We start from the raw sequence: 25,744 nt of genomic DNA on the forward strand, positions 1-25,744 counted from the left end.
GCCAATCCCCCACATTTACTTGCAAGTGGCTTGGAAAGTAGGACTGTGCTCAGGGCCCCAGCTGTGGCACAGGAAGGCCTAGGGTGGACAACGGCTGGGCTGCAAGTTCCAACCGATCTTTGCTTGAGTAGGGTCCCCTGAACTTGGTGACAGATTGGGTGTAGTGTGAGAACGGGGTTGGTTGTGATGCTCCGTGGCCTGGAGAGGGGAAGGGGACCCTGAGGACCACCACCTGACGGCCAGGAGCATTCCGGAGCTGCTGGAAGGCAGCAGGCGTGGGCTTACACACGTACACACACACATGCACGAACACACGTGCACACGCACACAAATGCGTGCACAAACACACGCACACATGCACACTTGAACACACAAACACAAGCACACAGAAACAAACATATGCCGCACAAACACATGTGCACACAAACACACACAGCAATGAAGGTCACAAAGCCGCTTCCTCGGGGAGTGGCTGTGGAGGGCACAGGGCCGCCGTGGGGCCGTTTCTCAGCATTTGCTGCAGGTCAGGTGCCTTCTGGGCACAGCAGGGCCCAGCGGGAGCCTAAGCCAAATCCACTGCTACGGTTTAGACGAGTCCGGGCTTGTCAAAGGGGCAGCGAGCCAGACCTTGGCAGGCTGGGCCCACGATGCGGGCAGGGCCCCTGAGGGACACGACCCCTCCTTGGAGGGCTGCAGGGGCAGGTGGCAGGCCTGGGAGCCAAGTCAGAGGGGCTGCCCTGAGGACTTGGCAGTGGCCTGGTCTCCAGGCTCTGCTCCCACAGGCTCCAGCTCTAGTCTCAGGAGGCAGGGACCACAGGAAGAGGCCAAGCCCCTGCCTGCCACTCTGAACAGGCAGGGCAGGGCACCATCGCCAGCAGAGAGACCTTGTCTCCCTCAGCTTCTGGGAGGGCACAGCCTCTCTGGCGCCCTGGAGAACCCTGGGCAGCCTGGGTGCTGAAAGGCCCTGATGCCTGCTGCACAGGGGCAGCCAGGGCCCAGGCAGGAGTGCCCAGGGGACTGTGCTGGAGCTGCACTGGCAGGAGTCATGCCCAAAGAGCCATCTCTGTCTCTCTCTCTCACACACACACACAGACATACTCTCACACTCACATACACTCACACAACACTCATACACACACTCACAAACACACACTCACACACACTCACACTCACACATGCTCGCACTCACACACACTCAAACTCATACTCTCACTCACACACACACACTCACACAATCACACTCACACTCACTCACTCACACACACTCACATATTCACACTCACACACTTGCTCTCATGCACACTCACCCACACACACTCACTCACACACACTCACTCCCACTCACTCACACACACTCACACACACCCACACACGTGCTCACATACACTCATGCCCACATCCACTCACACCCACTCACACACTCACACTCACACCCCCACACACTCACACACACACTCTGCATCGCCAGCCAGCTTTCCAGAACCACCAGGCGTGGATGTACTCAAGCCAAGCAGCCCAAGAAGCCTGAGTTGTGCTGTGGACAGGGCTCTGCCGAGCTGGAGCTCCTCGGTGGCCCAGCTGGGGCTTGGATGAGTGGCCCGAGGCCACTGTCATGGATAACCACAAACCGGGTGGCTCACCACAGAGGACATGGACCCTCTCCCAGTCCTGGAGGCCAGAAGTCCAAATCCAGGTGTCTCAGGGCCACACTCCCCCCAGAAGCTCTAGGGAAGGCTTCTTCCTGCCTCTCCCAGCCCCGGAAGGCTCCAGGCGTCCTGGACTTGTGGCCACCTCACTCCACTTTGCCTCTGCAATCACATGGTTTCTTGTGGGGGGGGGTACATGTGTGTGTATATGTGCAATGTGTGTGTATGTGTGTGTTTCTGTGAGTGTATGTGTGGGTATGCGTGTGCATATGTGTGTGGGTGTGTATGAGCATGTTCGTGTGTATGTATGTGTGGGTGACTGTGTATGTGTGGGGTGTCTGCATGTGTATGTGTGCAATGTGTGTGTATGTGTTTCTGTGTGTGTATGAGTGTGTCTTGTGTGTGCATGTGTATGACTGTGTGCATATGTGAATGTGTGTCTGTGACGATGTGTGTGTATGTGGGGGTGTGCATATGTGTGCATGTGTGTGTTTCTGTGTGTGTGTCTGCGCATGGATGTGAGTGTGTGCATGTGTGTGTGTTTCTGTGTGTGTCTCTGTGCATGGATGTGAGTGTGAGCATGTGTGTGTTTCTGTGTGTGTGTCTGTGCATGGATGTAAGTGTGAGCGTGTGTGTGTTTCTGTGTGTGTGTCTCTGTGCATGGATGTGAGTGTGAGCATGTGTGTGTCTGTGCATGGATGTGAGTGTGAGCGTGTGTGTGTGTTTCTGTGTGTGTGTCTGTGCATGGATGTGAGTGTGAGCGTGTGTGTTTCTGTGTGTCTCTATGCATGGATTTGAGTGTGAGCGTGTGTGTGTGTTTCTGTGTGTGTCTGTGCATGGATGTGAGTGTGAGCGTGTGTGTGTGTTTCTGTGTGTGTGTCTCTGTGCATGGATGTGAGTGTGAGCGTGTGTGTGTTTCTGTGCATGGATGTGAGTGTGAGCATGTGTGTGTGTGTGGGGGGATAACCCAGGATAACCCACATCTCAAGATTCTTCACTTGATGGCATCTGCAAAGACCCTATTTCCAAATAAGGCTGCATTCCGGTTCCGGGGGTTGGGACATGGACACATCGGTGGGGACATTTTTAGCCTGCCCCTGGGCTGCAAGTGGACACGGGCTTTGCCCCTGAGGCCTTGGGGAAGGGGCTGGGACCTCAGCCAGGGAGACAGTGGGCATGAGAAGATGGGATGGGGGCCCCAGGCCCAGCCAAAGGGGTCCTCACTTCAGAGCTGGCCAAGGAGCTGCTGTCCCAACAGTGGCAGGAGGGACCTGGGCAAGGAGGGGGCATGGCCCAGAGGCCTGGGAGAGGAGGGACCTGGTGACTGGGTAGGGGCCAAGGAGCCAGGAGAGAAAGCAGTTGTGGGAGGGGAGCGGGGACTGAAGGGGCTGGAGGCAGGTGAAGAGAGAGAGGGGTGAGAGTGGGGATGAGGCGGCCAGGTGGGGCGGTGGGCAGCCGCTGAGAGCAGGGTGCTCTCTGTGGCTTTTGTTTCCCAGGCAGTCGTCGGCAATGTGGGAGAGTGGGGTGGGGACGGAGGCCTGGCGTGCCCTAAGGAGGCAGGTCCAGGGCATGGTGGGACAGGCTGGCTTGGGACCTGGGAGGGAGCTGGGAAGCAGAGTGGTCTGGGCCTCCCTGGGTTTGGCTCCCTAAGTACTCCCAGTGCAGAGGACAGGACTTGGTGTATGGGAGAACTTTCTAGCAAAGCTCCCACCTCTTTACTGATGGAGGACCCAAGAGGGGCTGGCCGGTGAGCAAGGATCACCAGTGACACTGGCAGCATTTGCCTGGCACTCAGGTGTCCTCATTCCCAGGCCTGGGCCCTCCCTCTCAGCCTCAGGGCTCTGGGCTGGGAACCAACAGACACAAACCACAGAGAAAGGACCATCCCCTTACCTGGCCATTAGCTGTTTAGGGGCCACAATTTGCTGAGGACTAGGGACTTCCATGACACTTTGTTCCTTGGCCATCTGACCTTGGCCTCAGTGGGACTCATCACAAAGGTAGGCACCATGGCCAACTCTTGGCTGGATTAGCCATGAGCAGTGCCCTGGGGGCCCGGGGGAGGAGGCAAAGTGGTGGGGCAGGTAGCCCCTGCCTCAGATTTTCTCCCCTGAACTTGCTTCTTCCCCCTGGCCAGAGAGGGCCTGTGCAGAGTCTGGGGTCAGAGAATAGGGAGGGGAGATGCATAAACACGCAACCCAGGCAGCAGCTGCTCCAAGCTCAGGGAGATTCCCCCATGTGGATAGCAGCCATCAGTTAAATGAACAGCCTCCATCCCTCAGTATGTTCCCTGGTCACCGAGGGAAGACAGTGACGCAGCCCAAAGGGACTCTTCTCTCTGCTTGTCAGCTCTCACAGCCACTCCTAAGCCTTTAAGTGTGGGTCTCCCCAGCCCCACGCCTGCCCCCCCAGAGCTGCCCACACATGTCTGCTAAGAGGTGCTTGTCTTCAGCCAGGCCCCACCCCTTGCCCAAGGGATGCTCCTGCTGGGGGCCACGAAAGGAGGCCAGCTCAGCAGCCTGCTTCTGCCTTTGCTCACTCCAGAGCAGGGCCCTTGGGCCTGGGATGGAAGGACATGACCCCAGGGAGCCTGCCACAGTGTGGGAGGCCAAGAAGGAACATGGCCTGAATGCGCTGGGGAAAGGAGCTCCTCTGCCCTCCTGTGGTGCCTGAGGGCATGGGGGCAGCTGGCCTCCCAGCCAGGGGCCAAAGTCCAGCTTACAACCTGCTCCGGGTGGGATCCAGTGCCCTCTGGGCCTCCACTTCCCCATCTGGAATGTGGGCTAGTAAGAGGAACGACTCCAAGATGGCAGGGCTCTCGCGAAATGGCCAGAACTTAGCTCATGATAAGTTTCCAGCATCATTGGGGCTTGCCTCAGTCTTGATTTTTCCCATTCGGGGCCATAGGAAGTCACAGGCTGTGTGTGTGTGAGAAGGGGGTGTCCCCATGGCGGCTCTGGGCCCTGAGGAGCACACGCCCCAGGCTCAGGAAAAGCTGCCTCAGAGTTGGAGTGGAAGGGGACTGCGGGAGTGTGCAAATGAATATGTGTGAGAGTGTGAGTGTGGGTGCAAACCGAGTGGGGAGTGTGTGTGTGAGTGTGACTGTGAGTAACTGTGTGTGAGTGTGTGTGTATGTATGTGCCCATGTGTGTGCTCACTGGGTAAGTGTGTGAGTTGTGTAGGTGTGAGAGCATGTAAATATGTGTGAATCATTGTGTAACTGTGTGGGCCACCGAGCTTGTGTGGGTGAGGGTGAGTGAGCACATATGACTGTGAGGATGTGTCTGCGTGAGATTGTGAGTGTGTGCATGAGTGTGTGTGTGTGTGTGTAAGTAGGTGAGTGAGCATGAGTTCATGCACATGAGCAGGTGTGAGTATGTGTGCGTGCATGTGAGTGGGTGTGAGTAAGCATGTGTGAGCGCACACGTGACCAGGTGTATGAGTGTGTGTGTGTGTGTATGCGTGCGCGCGAACCTCAGCCCACACTGAGAAGTGCCAGGGGCTTGGCCCTGGCTCTGGGATGCCAGATCTCACTGGCTTTCCACGGAACCAGCTGCTTCCTGTGGAAGGGAGGGGCAGTCTGTGGGGGTTGTGACAGTTCCCGGGTCTCAGGGGCAGCAGAACCTTTCTGTCCTTTTGGTCCCTAGCACAGTGGTGCCTCCTCAAAGAGGCCTTCCCTGAGCCGCCAGCAGCCTCTTTCATGGCTCCCCATCAATGGGGTTCCATAGCTCTGACCCCAGCGGCGTGAGCACATTTGCCATCCGACGGCCACTCCCTGCTTTGTGGTCCCTGCTGTGTCCCCAGTGTTCAGCTCTGGTCTGGCACACAGCATGTCCAGGGCCCTCTTTGTCCAAGGCAAGAAAGAATTTGAGGCTGCGTCCAGGCCTCTTGCACCTGCCTCAGGCTCCCGCCCAGAGCCTCTACCTGTGCCCCAGCGAGCATTCTCTGCTCGCTGCTCAGAATGCTGGCAAAGGCCGGCCCTGGGGTCAGAGGCCTCCACTGCCCCTGGAGCTGGGAAGCCTGGGGGTCCACCGGCAGGCACGGGGGTCTCTTTCCAGGTAGGTGGGAACGCGTGCTTGTGGGTGTGGACAGGTGTCTGCACTGGGGTTTGTCTGTGTGTCTGTCTCCACTCACACCGGGGATGTATGTGCCCCTGCGTGTCTGTCTCTGGTGCCCACCTGTGTGCAGTCTCTGTGTTCTGCCTAACGGTGTTCCCGTGATAACCGACGGTGAGGATCTCCGGTAAGCGCCGCTTCCTCTGGGAAGACGCATTTCGACGCCCGTACTCTCAACAGGTAATGGAGTTTGCAGGAGACCACCAATGCCTTGGAGTCCACTGAGGCAAGACCCAAGGACCCCACGCTAAACATCAGCCACCCGGCTCTGTGCCCCATTTTACTGTTGGGGAGACGCACCTAGAGGGCAGGGTCTGGAGAGGTAGTGGCAGCCTCAGTCGCAAGCTCAGGGTGCTCTCTCTGCACTCACAGGTGCCATGGTCCCCCAGTTTCCATCCCCACCCACCCCCACTCGGCCAGTGCCCTTTGGGGGCAATGCCAGGCCAGGAAGGGCGGGCACCCTCGCGCGTCCTGGGGACAGAAGGGCGCGCACCGGGCGCGTAGCTCCTGAGCCCCGAGGCCCCTGCGCCGCGCACCGCCCCCCGCGCCCGCTCCTTCCTCCCTCCCTCCTCCTCACCCAGCTCCCTCCCCCTCCCCCCTCCCTCCCTCCGCGCTCAGAGCTGCGGTTGGAGCCGAGCGCGCCGCGTCGCCCGCCGCCGGTGCAGAGCGTGGGGAGCACTCGGCCGCAGCCCTCGCCCGCCGCAGAGGGTCGCGTCCCGCGCCGCCGGCCAGGCCGCCCCGTGCCCAGGCCTTTCCATCCTTGGAGCGGATCGTTGCCCGCCTGACGCCCGCCCGCAGCGACAGCGCCCGCCGGAGCCGAGGCCGCGGCGGCGGCCGTGCCCATGCCCGGGTAAGTGGTGCTCTGGGCGCGCGGGCGCCGCCGGGGTGGGCGCGGGCGCGGCGCGGGCACAGGCGCGGGTGGGGATGGGAGGATGACCCGGCAGGTGGTGCGGCGGCAGGTAGGGGGACACGGGTCCCCGCCCGAGGCACCTGAGCCCCGCGCCGGGCCTGCGTGTCCTTGCGGCACTGCGGCCGTGCGTCACCCCGGGGCCCCAGGCCGGCGGGCAGCGCCCCGCACCCTGCACCCTGCGCCCCGCATCGCGCGCGCACGCGCATCCGTGTCTGAGGAACAAGGCCCTTGGGGGCTGCGGGCCGGGGCTCAGGGTGGGCACAGCCGGGGGCGCGGGATCTGGGCCGGGAGCCCGCCAGTGCGCACGCACCTTCCCGGAGCCTCGGGCACCCCCTCCCCCCCGCGCCCTCACACTGTATCATCCTTCCCCTCTCGCGTTCCCACACCGTTCCCCGCACGCCCACGCGGCTGCCCAGCAGACCCCACTGCGGTCATGGGCAGTGCCCACGAGAAGCCGCCCGGGGCCGCACTTAGGTAACTTCTCCATCCCTCCAGGAGCAGCTGTCTCCCCCTCCTCGCCTGTGTGACCTTGGCCAGCCAGCTTTTCCTGTGGCCGCCTCCGTTTTCTCACGGGTGAAAGCTCTGGCTTTAAGATTCTGGAATTTGGAATGGCAGGTGCCGCATCTCCCAGAGCATGAGACGATGGGCTTCTCTCTCTGTGACCTGGTGTCCTTCCTTCTGCTGGCCCTTCTGGGGGTTGGTGGCTCAGCCAGCCGGCTGAGGAGGGGTGGGAGGCAGGGCAGGGGCATGGCGCTGGGCAGGTCAGAACTGGAGGGAGTCTTGGAGAGCCCGCGGTGAGGGCTCCATGAGGGTTTAGGAGAGACTGTGGAAATGCTCCTTGGCTCACTCAAGGGGCAGGGAAGGGACCAGAATTCCTCAACTAGATGCTTGCCATTTCCTGGCGAGGTCATATAACTTTCAAAGATGAAGCCCAGGGCCTCCGACCTCAAAGGAGTCCCTGTCTGCTGAAGGATCAAGTCCAGCCTGTCCCCAACTGGCCCCCCCATCCTGAATTCCACTGGCACCCTAAACGTCAGCCGACTTCCCCTGGCTGACTTGGGCACCAGTCTGGCAGGCACCCCCTGCACCTCCTCCCCTCCTTTGCCCACTAGGATCTGTGCCCTCACCCCCTGCCATTGCCCCTCACTAGTCAGTGACCATCTTAAGGCAAGGACTGGCTCTTCATTTGCACAGGCCTGGCACAGAGTGGGCACCTGGTTTCTGCATGGCATATTCATGACCTTGACCTCACTGAATCTGCAGACTCACTGAACAGGAGAGGCAAGGCCTGGATTTTTGTCCCCATTTTTCAGATGGGATCATTGAGGCCCCCAAGAGGAGAAGCGATTCAGCCCTGAATTGAGGCCCCTTCCTTCATGAGCAGATGGCTAGGGACATTCCTATGAACCTGGTGGGGCAGGGAGGCGGGGAGAGGTTATCGTAATAATCAAAGACCAGCCCCACTTCCTGAGCTCCATCTGAGTCTCACCTCAACCACACGAGTGAATGGCTGTTTTCATCCCCAACCCCCACCCCCCGCCGCCACTTTTCACAGATGAGGAAACCGAAGCCATGTGGCTCATTAAAGGGGCACTGGGATGCGGAGGAGAGGGCTGGGGATGCCTGGGCCCCTGTGGGACACAGCTGAGACCCAGCAGAGGGTCCCAGGGTGAGGTCAGCCCCTCAAGTCTGCGCCATCGGAACGGGCTGGGAACTTGTGGTCCCTGGCCATTGATTGTCACTGCTGCAGGCCCCGAGGCGGGGGACAGCCAAGGACACAGCCAGTCTCCATCAGCTCCACCTGGGCCGTGCCCAGCACAGCCAGGTGGTTTGAGTGCAGGAGTAGGCATGCTCTCACACAGCAGGGGGTAACGGGCAGATGGAAGTGGGGCGGGCGTGGGAGGGGGCCTTGCACAGAGCCAGAAGGAGAGCCGGTCCCTGAGGAAGGAAGCCCCTAAGGCAAAGAGCATGCCAGGGGACAGCCACAATGCCAGGTGATGGAGATGCCCCAATCGGCCCCCAAGGGGCAAGGAAGGGGCCAGAGGAGGCTCGTGTGGGTGCCTGGGGCTTCAGCGACAGCAGCCCCTTACCTGATGGTCTTTGTGACCTTGGCCAAGTCCCTTCTCCATTCCAGATCCAGGGAGGGTGGGGGTGGGCCTGGGGGAGCTGGAGCTTCAGAGGTTGAATCATTCACTAGCGGGAGAAGCCAAGCCTGTGAGTCAGTGAGTGCTCTCCATCCCAGAACGTCTGCTCCCAGCCCAGGGATGCAGCCACGGAGTGCCGGGGTCAGCCGTGGAGGACCCTCTGAGAATGTCTTGTGGAAAGGGGCGCCTTGCCTGCCCGGTAGACAGGATGAGGGCACCCCAGAGCCCCAGGGGCTTCTGAGAGCTGAGTACCCTCTGGGCCTCTTGCAGCCAGCAGAGCCAGGCAGAGCTTCTTCTGGCCTTTTCACCTCCTCCCCCACCTCACAGAGCAAGTCATCAGTACATATGAACTCCCCTCTGATTTTAAACTGATGGCTTGTGTATTTCACCAATGGCCACTGTCTCCATCAGTGGTCAGTAGCACATCAAGTAATGTCAACAATGATAATAGTTATAATGGCAGTCACTTTATGTCAGACACTGAGTGCTGCACAGACATTTCCTTGCCCACTTAATTGAAACAACAACAAATGATTGCAAGTGCTGTTATCCCCATTTTGCATTGAGGCTGAGGCCCAGAGAGGCTAGGTAACTTGCCCAAGGTCACACAGCCAGTAGGTAGCAAATCCAGGGCTGGAATGTAGTCCATCAGGCTCCGGAGTCTGGTCTGTGCTTGTAGCCATTAGTTCCTGTATCTCCAGAAGTGTGTGCGGAAGTCAGCAGAGTAGAGTGTGTTTCGTGTGAACTCACTGTCTCGGGTACTCCCAGCCTTGTGGGCTGAAGCCGGGGATTCTTGGGAAGACCTTGCAGCTCAGAAGCTGAGCCACCTGCACCTCTGCCCCATCTACCCACTGAGAGAAATGGACAACAGGTGGATTTATATCAATCTCCAGCAACTCAGGGACCGGTTTAGCTTTGCATTCATGGCCCCTTCAGGGCACCCGGAAGCACTGGCAGTGCACGTAAATGGCAGCTGATAGATGGGGACCTGTGCCATGGTACTGAAGGCAAACACTTCCCTCTAAGCCTCTTGCTGTGACTTTGCAGCAAGCTCCCCAGCAACGCCCCGGGCTGGGTATGCCAGGCAGAGACCTGGAGCATGCACAGGGCTCCTCCCTTCCCCTCCCTGGCTAAGCTGGCAGAAGCCAGGCCAAGCAGCACCAGGCTGGAAAGCCCTCCCCTGCCTGGGCTCCTTCTGTTGGGTGGGCGGTGCTGGCAGTGGGCCTGGGAGCCTGCGGAGAAGGATCAGAGCCACGCATCACTGGGGCAGAGGGAAGCAGGCTCTCAAATGCAGGGGAATTCGGGCATCCTGGACTGCCCAAGGTTGGGAAGGGGACAAGTCCAAGGTCACATGGCTGAGTAGGTGGCAGGACTTGAATCAGAGCAACAAGGCAAGGGTGGAAATGCCAATGGTTGGGGAATCTTGGGACTGGCAGGACTCTTTTAGAGCACGAGGAGGTTTCCGGAGTCTTGGTTCCAAATCAAAGTTGTACAAAGCGAGTATGTCCGTGTCCTTGAAGAGCACCTTATTTAAAGGGGTCCTGAGCCAGCCTCTCTTGTTCTGTAGGTGGGTCTCTCAGTAACCGAGCAACCATTTTATTCCAGTGAGAAGTTCTCCCCTGAGGCCACAGGCTCGAGGCACTTTCTCCAGCTGCACTGTCCAAGCAGCGATTTTATTAGAATGCACTTCCTCAGGTGCACCAGCCACATTTCAAGGGCTCAGGAGCCACCCAAGGCTGGTGGCTACCGTCACAGACAGTGCAGAGAGAGAACATTTCCATCACTCCTGAATGCTCTGTCACACAGAGCTGCTCTACAGGAAATGGAAACCCAAGTCCTCACATGGACCCTGAAGCCACCTCCCACACCCACTCCCTGGTGGCACAAGGCCACTAATGCAGCAGCTTGGGCTCCCCCAGAGAAGCATCCTGAAGAGAAGCCCCAAAGAGGGCTGACTGCTCACAGAAATTTGAAGAGGTGTTCTGTGATGGGACAGGCTCCAGTCTGAGAGCTTAACAGGCAGGGACAGAAAGTGCCAGGCTGGGCTTGAACGGGTCGTTCCTCAGAATGGATGAGTGCATTCTATTGTCAGAATGGCGCCAGCTATGCCAGGGGGCCACATCTTATTGATGTGATGGGCATGAGGGACACTGCCCTGGTTCACTGTGTGCCAGGCTCTGTGTTTGCTTCAGGGGAGACGACGGAAAGCAAAAAGCAAACGCAATGCCCTTCCTGCCCTCCTGGAGCCTTTGTGCTTTGCTCAGTGTTCACCAAAGTAAGAGTGCAAACCTGGCTGGGGCCGGGAGGATGGACTGAGGCCACGAGGCCAGCCGGTATCTCCCAGGGCTCGGGTCCACAACCTGAGTCCCCGCCCATGCTGCCCTGACCCTGCCTCCTCAGGTAGCCACACGTGGCTGGTGGCTACCATATGGGACAGTGCAGAGACTCCGGGATGTACTGTCACACAGAGCTGCTTTAGAGCAAATGGAGACCCGAGTCCTCACACGGACCTAGACACCCCCCGCCAAGCCCACTGCCCCATGCCTCCTTGGAAGGCGGTGGCCAAGCATGTACTCTCCAGGGGCTGCGCAGATACCTAGACAAACACAGACCAGGGAGGAGGGAAAGGGCCTCTGTCCCAGCAGCTCACCGTGCTGTGGGGGATGCCCAGACCTCGCCTCGTGCTGACTCCAGTGGCCCTAGCACACCCAGCATGGGGCAAAAACCAGATCCGGCCACCGCCTGGTCCTTATTAGGCCCCACCATATGCCCAGCGCGCTGCATGTGCTCAGGAAACAGCAGGGAGGAGACGTGGGTTGTTTTTTTTTTAATTGATTTCTTCCTATTTAAAAACAATACTCTTAATATGCTCTCTACAGGAAACGTATAAAACACAGAGAAGTCTAAAATGTAGTAAAGCCATCCTATCATGCAAATGTAAATCCAACATCTCCATTTGATTCATTTCACATTGCTGTCATTATACCATGGGCTCAATTGTGTAATCTGTTTTTTACTTCACATAAGCATTTTCTTTATTAATATAATCCCTTCCTAAATGAATGTTTTTTTTCAAAATGGTTATACTTTAATTTTTTAAGATTATAAAAGCAGTAAGTGCTTATTGCAAAAAGAAAGAATGATCTTGAACCATGCAAAGAAGAAATTTGATCATTCAACAGTTATTTACCAAGCACCCGGGATGTATCAGGCGGCCTTCAGTAATTACAATTTTTAATGGCTGAATAATATTCTCCCAAGAGATTGTAATTCGCTTAATTATTTGGCTATTTTTGGAAACCCAGGCAGTCAGATTTATTTTGCTCTTATACGTGAGCTCTGCTGAGGAGCCTCTGTCCTGAGGAGAGGGCCCAGGCAGAGGTATCTTCTGCCAAATTGTTCTCCAAAAGGGCTTTTTCATCGCACTGCATGGTGTCGCTCACTGCAACCTTGCCAGCATTAGATATTTTAATCAAACAAATTGTCATAAGTATCTAGGTCAAAAATATGTACTTTACTTTATATGTCTTTAATTGCTGATGAGGGGGCACGTTTTTCCTCATGTTTATAAGTTGTCTTTTCCTTGTGAATTATCTGTTCCTCCCTTCATTTTTTTTTTTTTTTTTTCCTGAGACAGTCTCGCTCTGTCACCCAGGCTGGAGTGCAGTGGCGCGATCTCAGCTCACTGCAACCTCCACCTCCAGGGTTTGAGCCATTCTCCTGCCTCAGCCTCCCGAGTAGCTGGGATTACAGGGGCCCGCCACCACACCCGGCTAATTTTTGTATTTTTAATAGACCCGGGGTTTTACCATGTTGGCCAGGCTGGTCTCAAACACCTCACCTCAGGTGATCCACCCACCTCGGCCTCCCAAAGTGCTGGAATGAAAGGCGTTTATTGAAGTCTTAGTGTTTCTTCTGTGGGCTTGAATAAACTGTATGCATGAAAAAACAGTGACAATTTAACAGATTTGTTGCAAATAATTTTTAAGACCTTTGTTCTTTGCCATTTTTTTTTTCATGCAAAAGGTAAACACTTTGTTGCTCACAATTATTTGTGATTTCTTCCATTGTTTCTAGGCTTAGAAAATCCCTTTCGGAAATTTGAGAGCTGTTCATTTCTGAGTTTTCCATGTGTCTTCGTGTGTGTGTGTCTGTGTGTGTGTGTGTGTGTGTGTGTGTGTGTATTGGGGTGGTGTAGTTGCATTTTTAAGATATTTAACTCTTTAATTTAGGGATTAGCAAGCTTTTTCTGCAAAAGGCCAGATGGTAAATAGATTTCCAGTTTGCAGGCCACATAGTCTCTGTCCCGACTACTCAACTCTGCATGGTAGCCTTCAAGTAGCCACAGACAATGCAAAATGAGGGGGTGAGGCTGTGTCCCAATAAAACTTTATTCACAAGAACACTGGGCTGCCAGATTTGGCACTTAAGCTGTAATTTGCCAAACCTGTTGAATCCAAATGAGATGTGTCTTAGGGGATAGTTTGAGGTGAGGATCTAAGGTGCATCCTTTGCAGATTGCTAACCAGTTGTCCCCATCTCTAGTAGCAAATCGGTTGTTCCCTGGCTCATTTGCACGCACTGACACTGGTCTGCAGTCAGACCTGGTGCTGGCTGCCTGTCCTGACCCACGGGCCCATCTGTGTGCTGCCGTGCCGGTGATGTGTTTTTGCCTCTTGTACCTGGTATCATTTAATACCTGACCTGCCGGCCCCACCTCAGCAATCCTAAAGCTTGCTTCTCTGTCCAGTGGACTTCAGAACCACTTTGTCAAGTCCCCCTTCCTCCCTCCCCGCCAAGATAAAGCACTGGGTGATACATTCTCTGGACATCCTCAGAGTTCCGAAGCCGCAGATGAGTCCGGTCCCCATGGGGTGGGGTGGCGGCTGGCTCTGTGCAGATGCTGTGGATTTGACTCTCCGCAGATGGGAGGCGGGTGTGGGCAGTACAGCGCCATCCTGAGTGAAGGCCCCCAGCTGAGGATAGCCAGACGGCCCTGGGAACGCCACAGCCTCCTGACTGAGAAACACGAAAACAAAGCCGGCAGTACAAGAGAGCGCGGGAGATTGGGAAGCCACTGTGGGCCGGCAGAAGATGACCTCAAATGACAGGACTTAGGCCTTTCTGCTGCTCTTTTGGAAATCACTGTCCTGACACTCAGAATTCCCTGCACTCCGGCATTTCAAATCAAACCCTGAACCGGGTTAAGGCGCATGGAGTGGCCGGTTCGAAACTGAACCTACATTCCCACAGATTGCGGGCCAGGGGTGTGATGGTGGCACAGGGCGTGACCAAATGGGAAGGGGCCCTTTCTCCAGATTGGACCAGCCCGGCAGTAACCGCTTGGCTCCCTCAAAGAGCAGCAGGGGCAGGAGAGTGTGTCCAGCCCCAATTCTCGGGCAGAGCAAGGGCTCACCAGGCACAAGGGTCCATTCCACCCCCCACCATGGGCCTCAGCTCCATTTCTCCTGGAAGCATCCAGGACCAGACACTGCCACATCTTGGCTTGGAGCCACAGGCCCAGGAGAGATGGGCTCAGGAGCAGCTGGTCCTGGCTCCTCTGGCTCCTGGGGTCTCTGGGTGCCCTCCTGTAGTCAGAGGGCGGCTGCCAGCAGATGGTCCCACGCCTGGTGCAGGAGAAGAGGGAGGGCTGTGGACGGGTAGGGCACGTCTCCCACCTAGTCTCGTCTCTCCCTCCTGGCCTGTGGTTCATCTGCCCACAACACTGTGACCAGCAGCTAGGCTTGGAAACCTCTGTCCTGGGGAGTGGAGCAAGAGCCCCCCCTTGTAACCCATCCATGGGGCCAGAGGGTAAGAATGCGCTGACCTGGGGGCCACTGCCCCAGACGCCTGCCCTGGTAGCCCCTAGGGAGGCACTCGTGGCTGTGTCTGTAGGTGGGATGGGGTGGGTCAGGGCTCCCAGGCCACCGCCTGGCCCTCTGCGCCCCATCCACCCTTCCCCGAAGGAGGAAGCTGGGCTATAGCACAATCGTGGGAGGGGGTATCTGAGATGGAGACGGGCAGGGTTGGGGTCTCCCCTAAGGGAGGAGGGGAGGGGGTGAGCACACAGAGCAGAAACCCACCCCTCCAGGTCCTGTCCCCAGCCCAGCTGTGCTCTCCCGGTGCCTTCCCAGTGGGGAGAGCGGGCATCTGTCCATGAGCACAGAGGGGGCGGGAGGAATGGTGCTGATGACAGATGACGATAAGAGGGTCAGGAACTGGAGGAGCAGCTGGTGGTGGGAGGGTAGGGGGAGCTGATGGGCTGTGGGGCGCACTGAGGGAGAGACTCGGAGCCCTGTGTTGGTGTTGGGTCCCGGCCTGAGAGGGGGCCTCTGCCTCTGCACTCCCTTCAGGCACTCCTGGAGCACGGCAGGAACTTGGTGGTGCTTCCTCTGGGCTTTGCTGGAAAAGCTTTGGGCTCGTATGCCGGGTTCCTCGCTCAGAAATAGTGTCTTAGGCAAAATTCAAAAATGAACCAGCAATGCTCAGTTCACGCGATTCAGACAGCAGCCAAGCCCTTGATGACCTTCGCGTCCTGCAGCCTCGGCTGCAGCTTCTGAGGTACCCTCTCTCTGGGCACCCTCGCCACTGGCTCTTCCTCCATCACCACATTTGGCAGCAGGCATCCTGCCCCCTCAGCTGGGGAGAGTGGCACGGATACTTCGGTGTGCTCGTTCCTTGGGTCTAGATCACAGAAGGGCAGGCTTGACTCCCATCTTCAGTTGGAGCCCCCATTTGGAGGTCTGCCTCCCAGATCCTTTTATTGGCCTCTGACCTTGTCACCAATGCATCCCCCAGCCTGTACTCCCAAGGACTTTGGCCTGCTTCCAGAAACCAGGATGCCCTCTCTACTGCCCCTGCCAGGATTCCTAATGGGGCCCCATGGGACTCGTTCCCTAGGAGGACACGTGTATGTGTCCTGGTAGCTCCTTATTTAGTCACTGCCTGTCCAAGCTGGAAGGACTTAGTCCAGGGCCCACAGCCCCATGGCCTCCAGCTGCCTGTAATTTCCTTAATTACCTATTTAGGCCCTGACGGCTTCCGGTCCTCAGAGCTGGCTCCGAGATTGGAAGCGGGCTGGGACGGGCACCGAGGTACCACAGCAGAGCCGGGCGGACTTGGGGCACCTCTCCTCCCATCCACGTGCTCTCTGGCTATGAAGGGCTGGGAGGACAGGGACCCGGCTTCCCACTGGACCCCAAACACGACGTCTCCGTCCCTTTGTAGGCTAAAGTCTTTCACGCTGGCCACAGCCACAGCGTTTCTAGGTCCCCATGCCGTCCGTGCCTTCGGGGCTGCTGGGCAGGCCCGGGCTGGCAGGAGGGGCGTGGGGAGCACGTGGGGGCAGGGTAGTGGCTGGCCAGGCTCACGCTGCAATGCAGCTCGCACACCCGCTGTAATTGGATAATTAGTGTCATTATGCTTCCTGCTCCCTCGCTCTCTCCTTCTGCAGCTCTTGCCTTCTCTGGCAGGAAACAAATGACTGTCCCCCAACCCTCAGTGTAGACTTCTGGCCCCAATCACAAAGGGGCTTCCAACCTCCCCGTGGGATCCAGGGACACCCAGCATTGTGAGGGCCGCCTGTGTGGGAGACAGGAGCACTGCGGGAGTCCGGGCAAGCTTGGGGAAGCATCCAGAGAGGCACATGGGTTCAGCCCCCGGCCGAACGGAATGTTCTGGCTTCACCGGTCGAGCTTGGTCCTGACCTGTGAACTCTGGGGTCCAGCTGGAGTCCAGCTGAAGACTTCAGGACAAGCCTCGGGAGGGGAGCGTGTGGCGGGAGGGGCTGACTCAGCAAAGAGCATTGCCCTGCTCGGCTTCCTGGAGATCTCGTGGGCTTGAAGGAACCTCCGGGAAAATGGGCCCAGTCCCCTGGGGACCAGCCTCAGGGTGTGTGGGCAGGTGGAGCCCTGCCTTCTCACCAACCCAGCAAAAAAGAACGAGGACCATTTCGCAGATTAAAAAGTGAAGGCCCAGAGAGCTTGAGTGACCAAAGCCAGCACCTGCACTCTGGAACCCTGAGGTTGATGGGGACAGATTTCCTGTCCAGTCACTTTGCTGAACTCTTTTCATTGGTTCTAATCACTTGCTCGTTGCTTTTCTGGGCTTTTCAGGGCAGTATAACTTGGCAGAGCAGCAATGTCGAATCCTCTGGAGCTAGACCACTTGAGGTCATGTTGGCCTCTGCTCCTGGCTTGCCGTGTGACCTTGAGTAGGCTCTCTAACCACTCTGTGCCTGAGCCGCATGTGCTCTTTGGTGGGGAGGGCCACCCCATGCTATAGAGGCTGCTGGCAGAGTGATAGTCATTCTGCCTCTCGTCCGTGGCTCTATCATCTCCCTTCTGCCTCAGCTAGAACTTCTAGGACAATATCACCCCCCAGGGAGCTCAGGGGAAAGTGGGGGTTTGGTAGGTCCTGGAGACCTCAGGGAGGCCCCCTGGCTCTCCCAGAACCAGGCTGGATTTGGGTTAGGAGTGAACATTTACTCAGGCTATGGGCTTGGCCTATCTAACAGAGACCCAGCATAACAGTGGCTTCAGTGAGAGAGAATTGACTTCTTTCTCATGTAAGAGTCTAGGTGGGCAACCTAGGGCCAGCGCAACACCTACTTAGCCCTCAGGAATCTGAGCTCCTTTGATTGTGTCATACATGGACTCCATGTGCAAGATGGCAACAGATAGATAGCTGCGGCCGCACCTGTCCCCACATCAGCATTCCAGCTGGCAGGAAGGAGGGGAAGGGCAGAGGAGAACACATTCCTTCTCTTTAAGGACATGGCCCTTGAATTCGTCCCTGTCACTTTTGCTCATACCCAGTTGGCCAGGACAGAGTCAGATGGTCATGGTTAGCTGCAAGGGAGTTGGGGGAATGTAATCATTAGCTGGATGACAAGACACTTAGCTGAAAATTAAAACATGATGTAGGAAGTGGGAGAGTAGCTAGCGAGTTTCTGCCACACACCTCTGCGGATTCATTGACACCTCCTCAAGACACATTTGAGAAATGGAAGGTACCCATCTTGAGGCCAGGCTTTCCCCAGGTGACCTGGCCAGCCCTTCTGGGGATGGAATGGGGTCAGTACCTCTGAAGAAGTGCAGCAAAAAGAGGGGCCATTTGTGAGCAAGAGGGCAGGAGCAGTGGTGATGGCCTCTCTCCACTGATCTGGTCCTGTGCCACCAAATAGGGTACCCACCTGGCTGGGCAGGATATGGGTGGTGTTAAAAGTCACAGAGGCTGCAGGGTGCGGGTAGGGTGTGTGGGGAAGGGTCTGCTTGGGTTTCCATATCCAGTAGGGGGGTTTCCTGGAAGTTAAAATCCATACAAGCGAACTGCTGGCTGATTGGGCTGGTCAAGGCAGTGAAACTCCTGCAATCACGGCGTGTGGCTTGGGCACCACGGGAGGCCATTCAGGCCCAGTGTCCACCACCCTGGACACAGGGCGAAGTGGCTGGTGGGGGCTGCTTGCGTGTTGTATTGTGGTGGCATAGACATCACCTAAAATGTACCACGTTTACCATTTTTAAGTGTGCGGCCCAGGGGCAGAAGCACATTCATGGTGCTGTGCAGCCATCACCACCATCCAGCCACAGAACTTGTTCGTCTTTCCAGACTGAAGCTCTGGACCCGTTCAACCCCAACTCCCCACCCCCCAGCCCCTGGCACCCACCCTTCCACTGTCCGTCCCCTCAGATTTCACAGCTCTCCTATGAGGCCCTCACAGGAGTGGAATCCTACAGTGTTGGCCTCTCTGTGACTGGCTCCTTCTACTGAGTCCAACGTCCTCAAGGGTCAGCCATGTTGAAGCCCGTCTCAGAATGGCCTTACTTTGTAAGGCTGAGTCCTATTCTATGGCCTGGATGGGCCACATGGTGTTTATCCAGCTGCCTATCCATGGACATTGGGTTGCATCCACCTTTTGGCTATTGTGAGTAATGTTGCTATGAACTTGAGTGGACAAATACGTTTGTGTCCCTGCTTTCAATTCTTTGGGGCCTACCCCAGCAGTGGGGTGGGTGGGTCCTATGGGAATTCTACTGCTTTCCACAGTGGCTGCACCGTCTTCCATTCTATGGCGGTGCTTGTTTGAATGAGAATTCTGGGCCAGCCCTGGAGCCTCTGAAGGCAGGCAAATGTGTGGTCTCGAGCTTGACTAGACACCCAGATCCCCCAGGGGTTGGGGTGCTTTATAGCGTTCTGGTCCTCCCGCTTCTGAATGGGAAGCTCTGGACCCAAGACTCTGTATTCGTGAAGTTCTCTGAGTGGGGAGGGGTGCCCACCCAGGTCTGGCATGGGCTGCCGTAGATTAGACTAGAGCACTGGGCCACCTAGGGGCCAGGAGTGCTGCAGAAGTGCATCCACCCAAAGGCGCAGGCTGAATCGGGCAACCTCCTGGGCTCCTGCCACCTCCAGGGTGTTTCTGTGGGTTCCAAAATCCTCCTTGTCTGGACCCTTGTTAACGAGGACTTCCAATGCCTGTGTCTTTCTGCGGCACCCGGTGCCGGACAGGCGGTTGCTTTGGCTTTGCACGCAGCTGCCAGTGGGTCCCCAAGGTGGCCCCTCCGGGGCTGCCCTGCAGGGCAGAGCTTCAGGCAGGTGGGTGCATGCAGGAGTGGGGAGGGGGCGCCATGGTGATGGCTATTGTTTTTGCCCAAAGCTGTTCCAGGCATGAGAGCCACTCGTCGTGTGTACAGATTGTACCAGGAACAGGGGGAGGAAGGAACAGAGCACTGGGGGCCGGTGGGGGGCAGAGGGGGAGCCTGTCCCTTTAAATCTGTTTTCTCGGGTTTTATTTCCTTCTCTTTTCCCATCCTCCTCCCTCCACCAGCACAAGTGGAGCCGTGAGGGCCCAGGAGCTGCAGCGACGGTGCCTCTGAAATATTAATGAGGCTGTTCTCTGCCTCAGCTCCTTCCCTCCCCCTTCCCTGGCTGCATGCAGGCCTTGTCCTTGGAACCCTCCTTTCCCCTCCCAGGTGGTCGCCAAGGTGCGTCAAGCAGAGGGGAGGGGGCAGGGGCGGGCAGGAAGGAGAGGGCCTGGCGCAAGGGCAGGAAGATGTGGGGAATCAGGGATAAAAGGGGTCTCCCAGGTGCACACCAGCCACCAGCATCTCGACCTGCCTAGGATCATGCCAGGCCCAGGAGAGGGCAGGGTGGCTGCCAGACTGGGCGCCCTCCTTCCGTGCCCTCTCCCCACCTGCTCCCCAGCTGGTCTAGGAGCCCACCCCGGGCCTGACCTACGAGGCCTGGGCCACACCTCTCGCTGTTGCCTTGGCTTGCTTTTCCTCTCTGGGTTCTGCCGGGCCTGGCCTGTGTTCTAGGAGCCTGGAGGTGGAGAGAGATGGGGGACTATTGTTTTAAGGAATCCCCGTAGTGAGTCACGTCGCTGAGTGATGGGCCCTGCTGAAAGGCGGGCCCTTGCTTGGTGGGTCTGTAGGGAGCAGGTGACGGACAGTCTGCCTCCAGGAGGGCCCACGGTGGAGGGCATGTGCCCACGTAGGCCCCCAGGCATCCACCTCCTGCCCTCTGCCCCTGAGTTCTGCTTCCTTCTTGCTTCGGGGCCACGGCATCCTGGGCCTGGCTCTGGCTTCCAGATGGTCTGAATGCCCAGGAGCCGCATGTTCTCATCACTGAGGGTCCAGTGACTAGGGAGTGACTCGGGAGCTGGGACTTCCTGGCAGTACATGCCCCATCATCCCTGTGGGGATATATATCCACGCGGACCCCAGAAACTGAAGGGGTGCTCGACTGGGGTGCCGTGGGGCTGTTTTCAGGAAAGAGAATGGGGTGAATCCCGATGCGTGCATCACCTGAGATCTGGAGGACAGTGGTGGGATCTCGCCCTCCATCTGTTCTCTCCTCCATAAAGGCGGAGCAGGTGGCCGAGTGGAATGCAGCCTGGGCCTGCTGGGGAGGCTTTCAGGGGTGTCATCAGAGCGTCCCAGCAAGGGCGGCCATGACCCACCTCAAGTCACATGGAAGGCAGGGCTGGGAGAACCAGGGCAAAAGCAGGAGGCTTCCTGAGCCTCAGTTTCCCCCTCTGTAAGGCAGGGACAGTTCTCCTGGCCCTCGTAGGGTGTTTCCAAGGGTGCAGTGAAAGAAACATGTCTGTCAAGAGCTGGCATGCAGATGTGGGCTCAAAACTCAGTGTGTGCCATGGGGTCCTGAGAGGGGCCCCATGGGAGCGGGGGTGCCCCCTACTTAGAAAGTGCCGAGCCTTCTGGAGGATGCTGGGCTGCCCAGGGCCTGGAGGAAGTCCATGGGGGATTAAGCTGGAGGTGCCAGGAGAGCCCCCAAAGCCAGGGAGGGACAACATAGGGGAAAGAGGACCCCTGGGTCTCTGGTCAGGTGGGTTTGAGTCACTGGGTGGGGAGTAGGCACTCTGAGCCTAGTTGGGAGGTGAGGGTGTCTGGGCCCTGCTGGAGAGAAGAGTCCAGAAGGCGGTTGAGTAATGGGCCTGGACTTGGGCCATCCCCTCCAGCAGCCCCTGGAGGCAGCAGCCAGGGACCCCCCTGGCTGTCTCCCACCACGAGGCCGGCCAGTCTGTGCGGGGATGGTGCAAACGCCGGAAGGTGCGAGGCCCCCTCTGTGGAGGTTCTCATTTCAATTAAGCCAATTAAGGTCAGAAAGATGAAAGAGCACAGACATGGTATGTTCCCTGCCCTTTTGGTGCCTACAGACCATTCTCGGCAGCCAGCCCAGGCCGGAAACTCTGTCAGGCCTGCAGAACTGATAGGCCTAGTCACTTCGGTTCTTGGCCATTTCGGCGATGGCTGCTGTCTTTATTGGGCCTCAGGGAGGCCACCGCCCAGGCGTATATAGAACCCAGAAAAGCAAAGTATATGCCATTTGGTCTGTACAGCAGCCAACAGTCGCTCTAAATGGGCCTTACTTTAACTGATGGATCCTGTCTGCCCTATAGCCTGGTGCAGAGCACCCCGACCCCACCCTGTCCTCCAGGATGGAGACTCCGCCTCCCAGGACTCCAAGTTCCTCCCCTGTGGGCCAGGCCCCCATTCACTCATTCCTCCAGGCCCCCAGCCACATGCGGGACTGACCACGCGGTCGACTTCCTGCCGACTCCATACCACGTGTCTCAAAGAGCTTAGGACCCAGCTCGTGGGAGACATGCTCACAGATCATTGCAGTGCCAAGCAGAGTGAAATAGGAATGGGTCGTGGGATTATAGACTCAGGCGCAATCAATTTTGGCTGGGGAACTGGCAGAGACTCCTGGAGAATGTGCCACTTGAATTGTGACTAAGAGGATTCATCGGAGGTCAGCAGGTGGAGCTGGAACAGAGGGCTTGCGGTCAGGGCTCAGAGCTGGCAGGGCTGTGTGGCTGGGGTGGGAGTGGGGCTGGGAAGTGCTCAGAAGGAATCTGGCCTTTTGCTTGATGGGGATGGGAGACTGAAACAGGGGCTCGCTGGAGTGATGGTGCCTGAACCAGGAAAGTGGTGACTCACAGCAGGGTCATGACCAGTTGCTGGACTAGAGAGAGACCTAAGAGGTGGTCCACAGGACGTGGAGCTTGCTTGCTGAGGGGTGGAGATCCTGCAGTGGGGAGGGCCAGCAGGGCCAGCCGAGGAGAAGGAAGTTGGCCCCGGGACCATGGCAGAGGGCACTGCCCTCCCCATGAGTCACTGTGGGTCCACTCAGACACAGCCATGGCTGCACCAGTCAGGAGCAGCTGTACGACCTGGTATGGTTCTGTCTGGGCCACCGCTGTGGGGTCAGGGGCAGGGACCGGGTGGGGGAGGACAGAGCTGGCCTTGGGTATGCCATGGTCAGAGGAGGGAGGATGAGCACGTGCCAGGGGAGGGCCACCAGGCCTCGGTGACCGTGCCAGGAGGAACCCCTGCTCTGAGGAACAAGCATTTCTGTCATGGCCGTGTGCCACCCAAGAGCCTACCACACAAGCCATTCACTCTGTCACCCGCTGGGGGCACAGAGCCTGAACCTGACAGTGGCACAAAGTTGCTACATGGTGGGATTGTTGAGGCATGAGGTGACTGGAGCTCAGGAAGGCAGGGAGAAGGCGCCCTGGCAGGCGCACCGTCACAAGCAAAGGTCCTGGGGTGGGGAGGGGAGGCTGTCTCGAGAAGACGAGGAGTCCAGGTGAGAGCCGAAAGCTGCCATTGCTGCCTTGAGGGGTCAGAAGCGGGACACCCAGCTGTCCTCTGGCTCTGCCACTTCCCCAAGCCAGCCTCAGTTTCCCGCATCAGAAAAGCAAGGGCAATTCGTCCACACAGCACCCCCAGAAGGAGCCCGCCTCACCTGGGACAGCTTCGCTTGCTGTCCTGGCCCCCTCTCCTCAGCTTTCACTCCTTCTAGTCTTTTCCCCCCATGCCTGTCCCCAGACGCCTTGCCTCACCTTTGCCCCAGCTGCAACCCCACAGCTCTTGGCCCTCGGGCCTGCTGTTTTCCCTGTCCCAGCTAGAGAGGGACGGGGTTAGTTGAAACTTGTTGAGCACCTGTCCCAGCACATCAAGCCAGTGCCAGGCATGTAGTAGCTGCTCGGTGAATATGTGTCAGGTGACCAACTGCAAGACAGGGCAGGGAGAGGTGGGGAGAGAGGACGGCACAGGCACATGGCCATCATTTTGTCCCCACATCTCCCAGAAGTGAAGGCTGCTTCATGTGCAATGTGTCGCGAGAGTAAACACGCAGGTGCCCACGCTTTTCAAACATGGGTCACTGTGGATGGATGTTTCGTGAAGTATCCACCAGGGCCTCTCCTGAGAATAAGGCCATGGACTTGGCCGTGTCTGCTTTGGCTGCCTGAGGGCTTTCTCCCCTTTCTTCAGGGCTCTGGGCCACTCGTTTCCAATGGATGCTTCTGAGCCAGGAGCTTCCCCAGAGACGGGGGGTCAGGGCCCTGCTGAGCTGCCAGGAGGGCTCTTGGCTGATGTCAAGGCCCCGCCATGTGCACTGAGGCCATTTCAGTTCCATGAGGATGTGACAGGCTTAGCTCGGGCCGGGAAGGAGCGGAGAGAGAGGAGCTGCAGTGGGCCCCGCCAAACACTGTGATGGCTGCAGGAGGGGCAGCCTGGGCCCTAGCGGATCCTTGGGTAAGGTGACGGGGACAGGGAGAGGGATGACAACTTTGCGATGCTCGGCAGAGTGGGGCCAGGGCCGTGGCCTGGATGCTTTCAGTGTGGGGAGACTTTAGCTCCTTACTTTGTCATCTGGAGGGAAGAAGAGCGTGGAGGGGAGTGGGTGGCACCATGCTGTGGGCTGGGACATTGGCAGACTCGCCAGCGACCTGTGGCTGCTTTGGCTTTCTCCTGTGTGCCCTCTCCTCCTCTCCTCCTCAGCCACTCCCTTTATCCCCTCCCTCTTCTCCCTCCCTCCATCCCCCTTTCCCTCCCTCTCTTTGCCTTTCCGTCTTGTCCCTCTCTCCCCTCCCCTGTTTCCCACCCTTCCTCCGGGCCTCCTCCTTTCCTCGCCCCTGGCCCCCCAGGTACTCTTAGGGCCACAGAAACCGTGAGCCACTAAGGCCACACCAGAAGACCACCAGGGACTCATGGCATGCCCGCTGCACAGGGCGCATCTTAACCAGGCAAGAGCAGGGAGTGAACCGGAGTGAACAAGCCCAGGACTGGTGGTGGGGCACGGGCAAGACCAGCCACTGATCAGTCCCAGCACGCTGCCCTCACTTCAGCGTGGGTTCCCGAATGGATCTGGGGGGCAGTGACAGCCTCTGCCTCCAGCTAGCTAGTGTTAGCCACTGCAGGGTCCTGGCAGGAGGCATCGACCCTTCCCCTCCCCCACCTGGGCAAGCCCTCCAGGTTCTGGGCACCCATGGTGGGCAGGACCCAGGAGTGGCCTGGCTGGTGGGGCCTGGCAGAGCATGAGGGCCACTGGCCCAGCCTGGGAGGTGATTTCTGCACTTTGAGGGTCATGGCACAGACTGAGTGAAGATTTGCCGAGAATATTCTGGAAGATGGGACCTCAGTTTTGTCTCAACCACTCCCCTGGCTTCTTCTCGCCTCCGTCTCCCCAGGTGTCCACGCTTAGCAGCTTTCTCACCGCCGCCAAACCTTGCCTGGGCACTGGGACCGTGGGTGGCCACCTGTCCCTAGCTGTGGCTGAGCCAAGATTGCACTTGTGAGAAGGCCTGACAGGCAGCATGGGCGACATGGCCAATAGTTCCATCGAGTTCCACCCCAAGCCCCAGCAGCAGCGGGATGTCCCCCAGGCTGGAGGCTTTGGGTGCACGCTGGCGGAGCTGCGCACCCTCATGGAGCTGCGAGGGGCCGAGGCGCTGCAGAAGATCGAGGAGGCCTACGGGGATGTCAGCGGGCTCTGCCGGAGGCTGAAGACCTCACCCACAGAGGGTAAGTCCCTCTCAGGCTGCATGCCACCCAGCCCTGCTCCCAGCCTTCAGAGGAGCGACCTGAAGACATCCTTAGCCCCAAGGCTGGCCAGGGTCAAGGGCCACCTGTGCCCCTCCTCTCAGCCATTTCCCTTGAGGGGGAGATGCCCTGGGTAACCTGACCTGACCCCCTCATCTCCACACCTCCACAATCAGGAGTTCTCCGCTCTATAGAGCGAGACTGGGGAGGAGGAGATGGGAACTTCATGGGACACACACACAGGCGGAATGGGCCCCAAACAGAAACCCTTCCGAGGAACAGGGCAGGGCAGGGCAGGGAGGAGGAAGACAGCCCCATCTGTATATTTGGGGATTTCCGGTGTGCTCAACCCTGTGTTCACTTAAGGGGGATCAGAACAGGAGGAAGGGATGCAGGGTGCAAGCCTTCGGAGTTTCGGGTGACCGGGGCCTCTCCTGGGAAGAGAGAGGATGGCCTGGGGATGGCACAAGCCATTTGGGTCTGGCAGGAAGGGGTGACCGAAGCTGGGTCACGGGAGGCCCAGAGTGCTGATCAGAGGTGGCACTGACTGGCCACAGGCTGTCCCAAAGAGGCACAA

The 25,744-nt window shown here is 58.0% G+C and overlaps 1 protein-coding gene across 12 annotated transcripts in view; it reads left to right on the forward strand.

Annotated features, from left to right (window-relative positions):
* Nucleotides 1-6,376: 6,376 nt before the first annotated feature.
* ATP2B3 (ATPase plasma membrane Ca2+ transporting 3) overlaps nucleotides 6,377-25,744 on the forward strand; it is a 65,314-nt gene continuing 45,946 nt past the window's right edge. For 8 of the 12 annotated variants that reach the window (XM_034950377.3, XM_034950387.2, XM_034950382.3 and 5 more), the window contains exons 1-2: nucleotides 6,383-6,611; nucleotides 24,816-25,149. In XM_034950377.3, the coding sequence (XP_034806268.1) occupies nucleotides 24,942-25,149 (208 nt within the window). In that variant the 5' untranslated portion in view covers nucleotides 6,383-6,611; nucleotides 24,816-24,941. Of the gene's footprint in view, nucleotides 6,612-24,815; nucleotides 25,150-25,744 lie in introns of all 12 variants that reach the window. The other 4 variants (XM_057301215.1, XM_055106899.2, XM_034950381.3 and 1 more) reach the window with 2 other exon arrangements.

Source organism: Pan paniscus, chromosome X, assembly GCF_029289425.2.
Source record: "Pan paniscus chromosome X, NHGRI_mPanPan1-v2.0_pri, whole genome shotgun sequence".
NCBI classification, from domain to species: domain Eukaryota; kingdom Metazoa; phylum Chordata; class Mammalia; order Primates; family Hominidae; genus Pan; species Pan paniscus.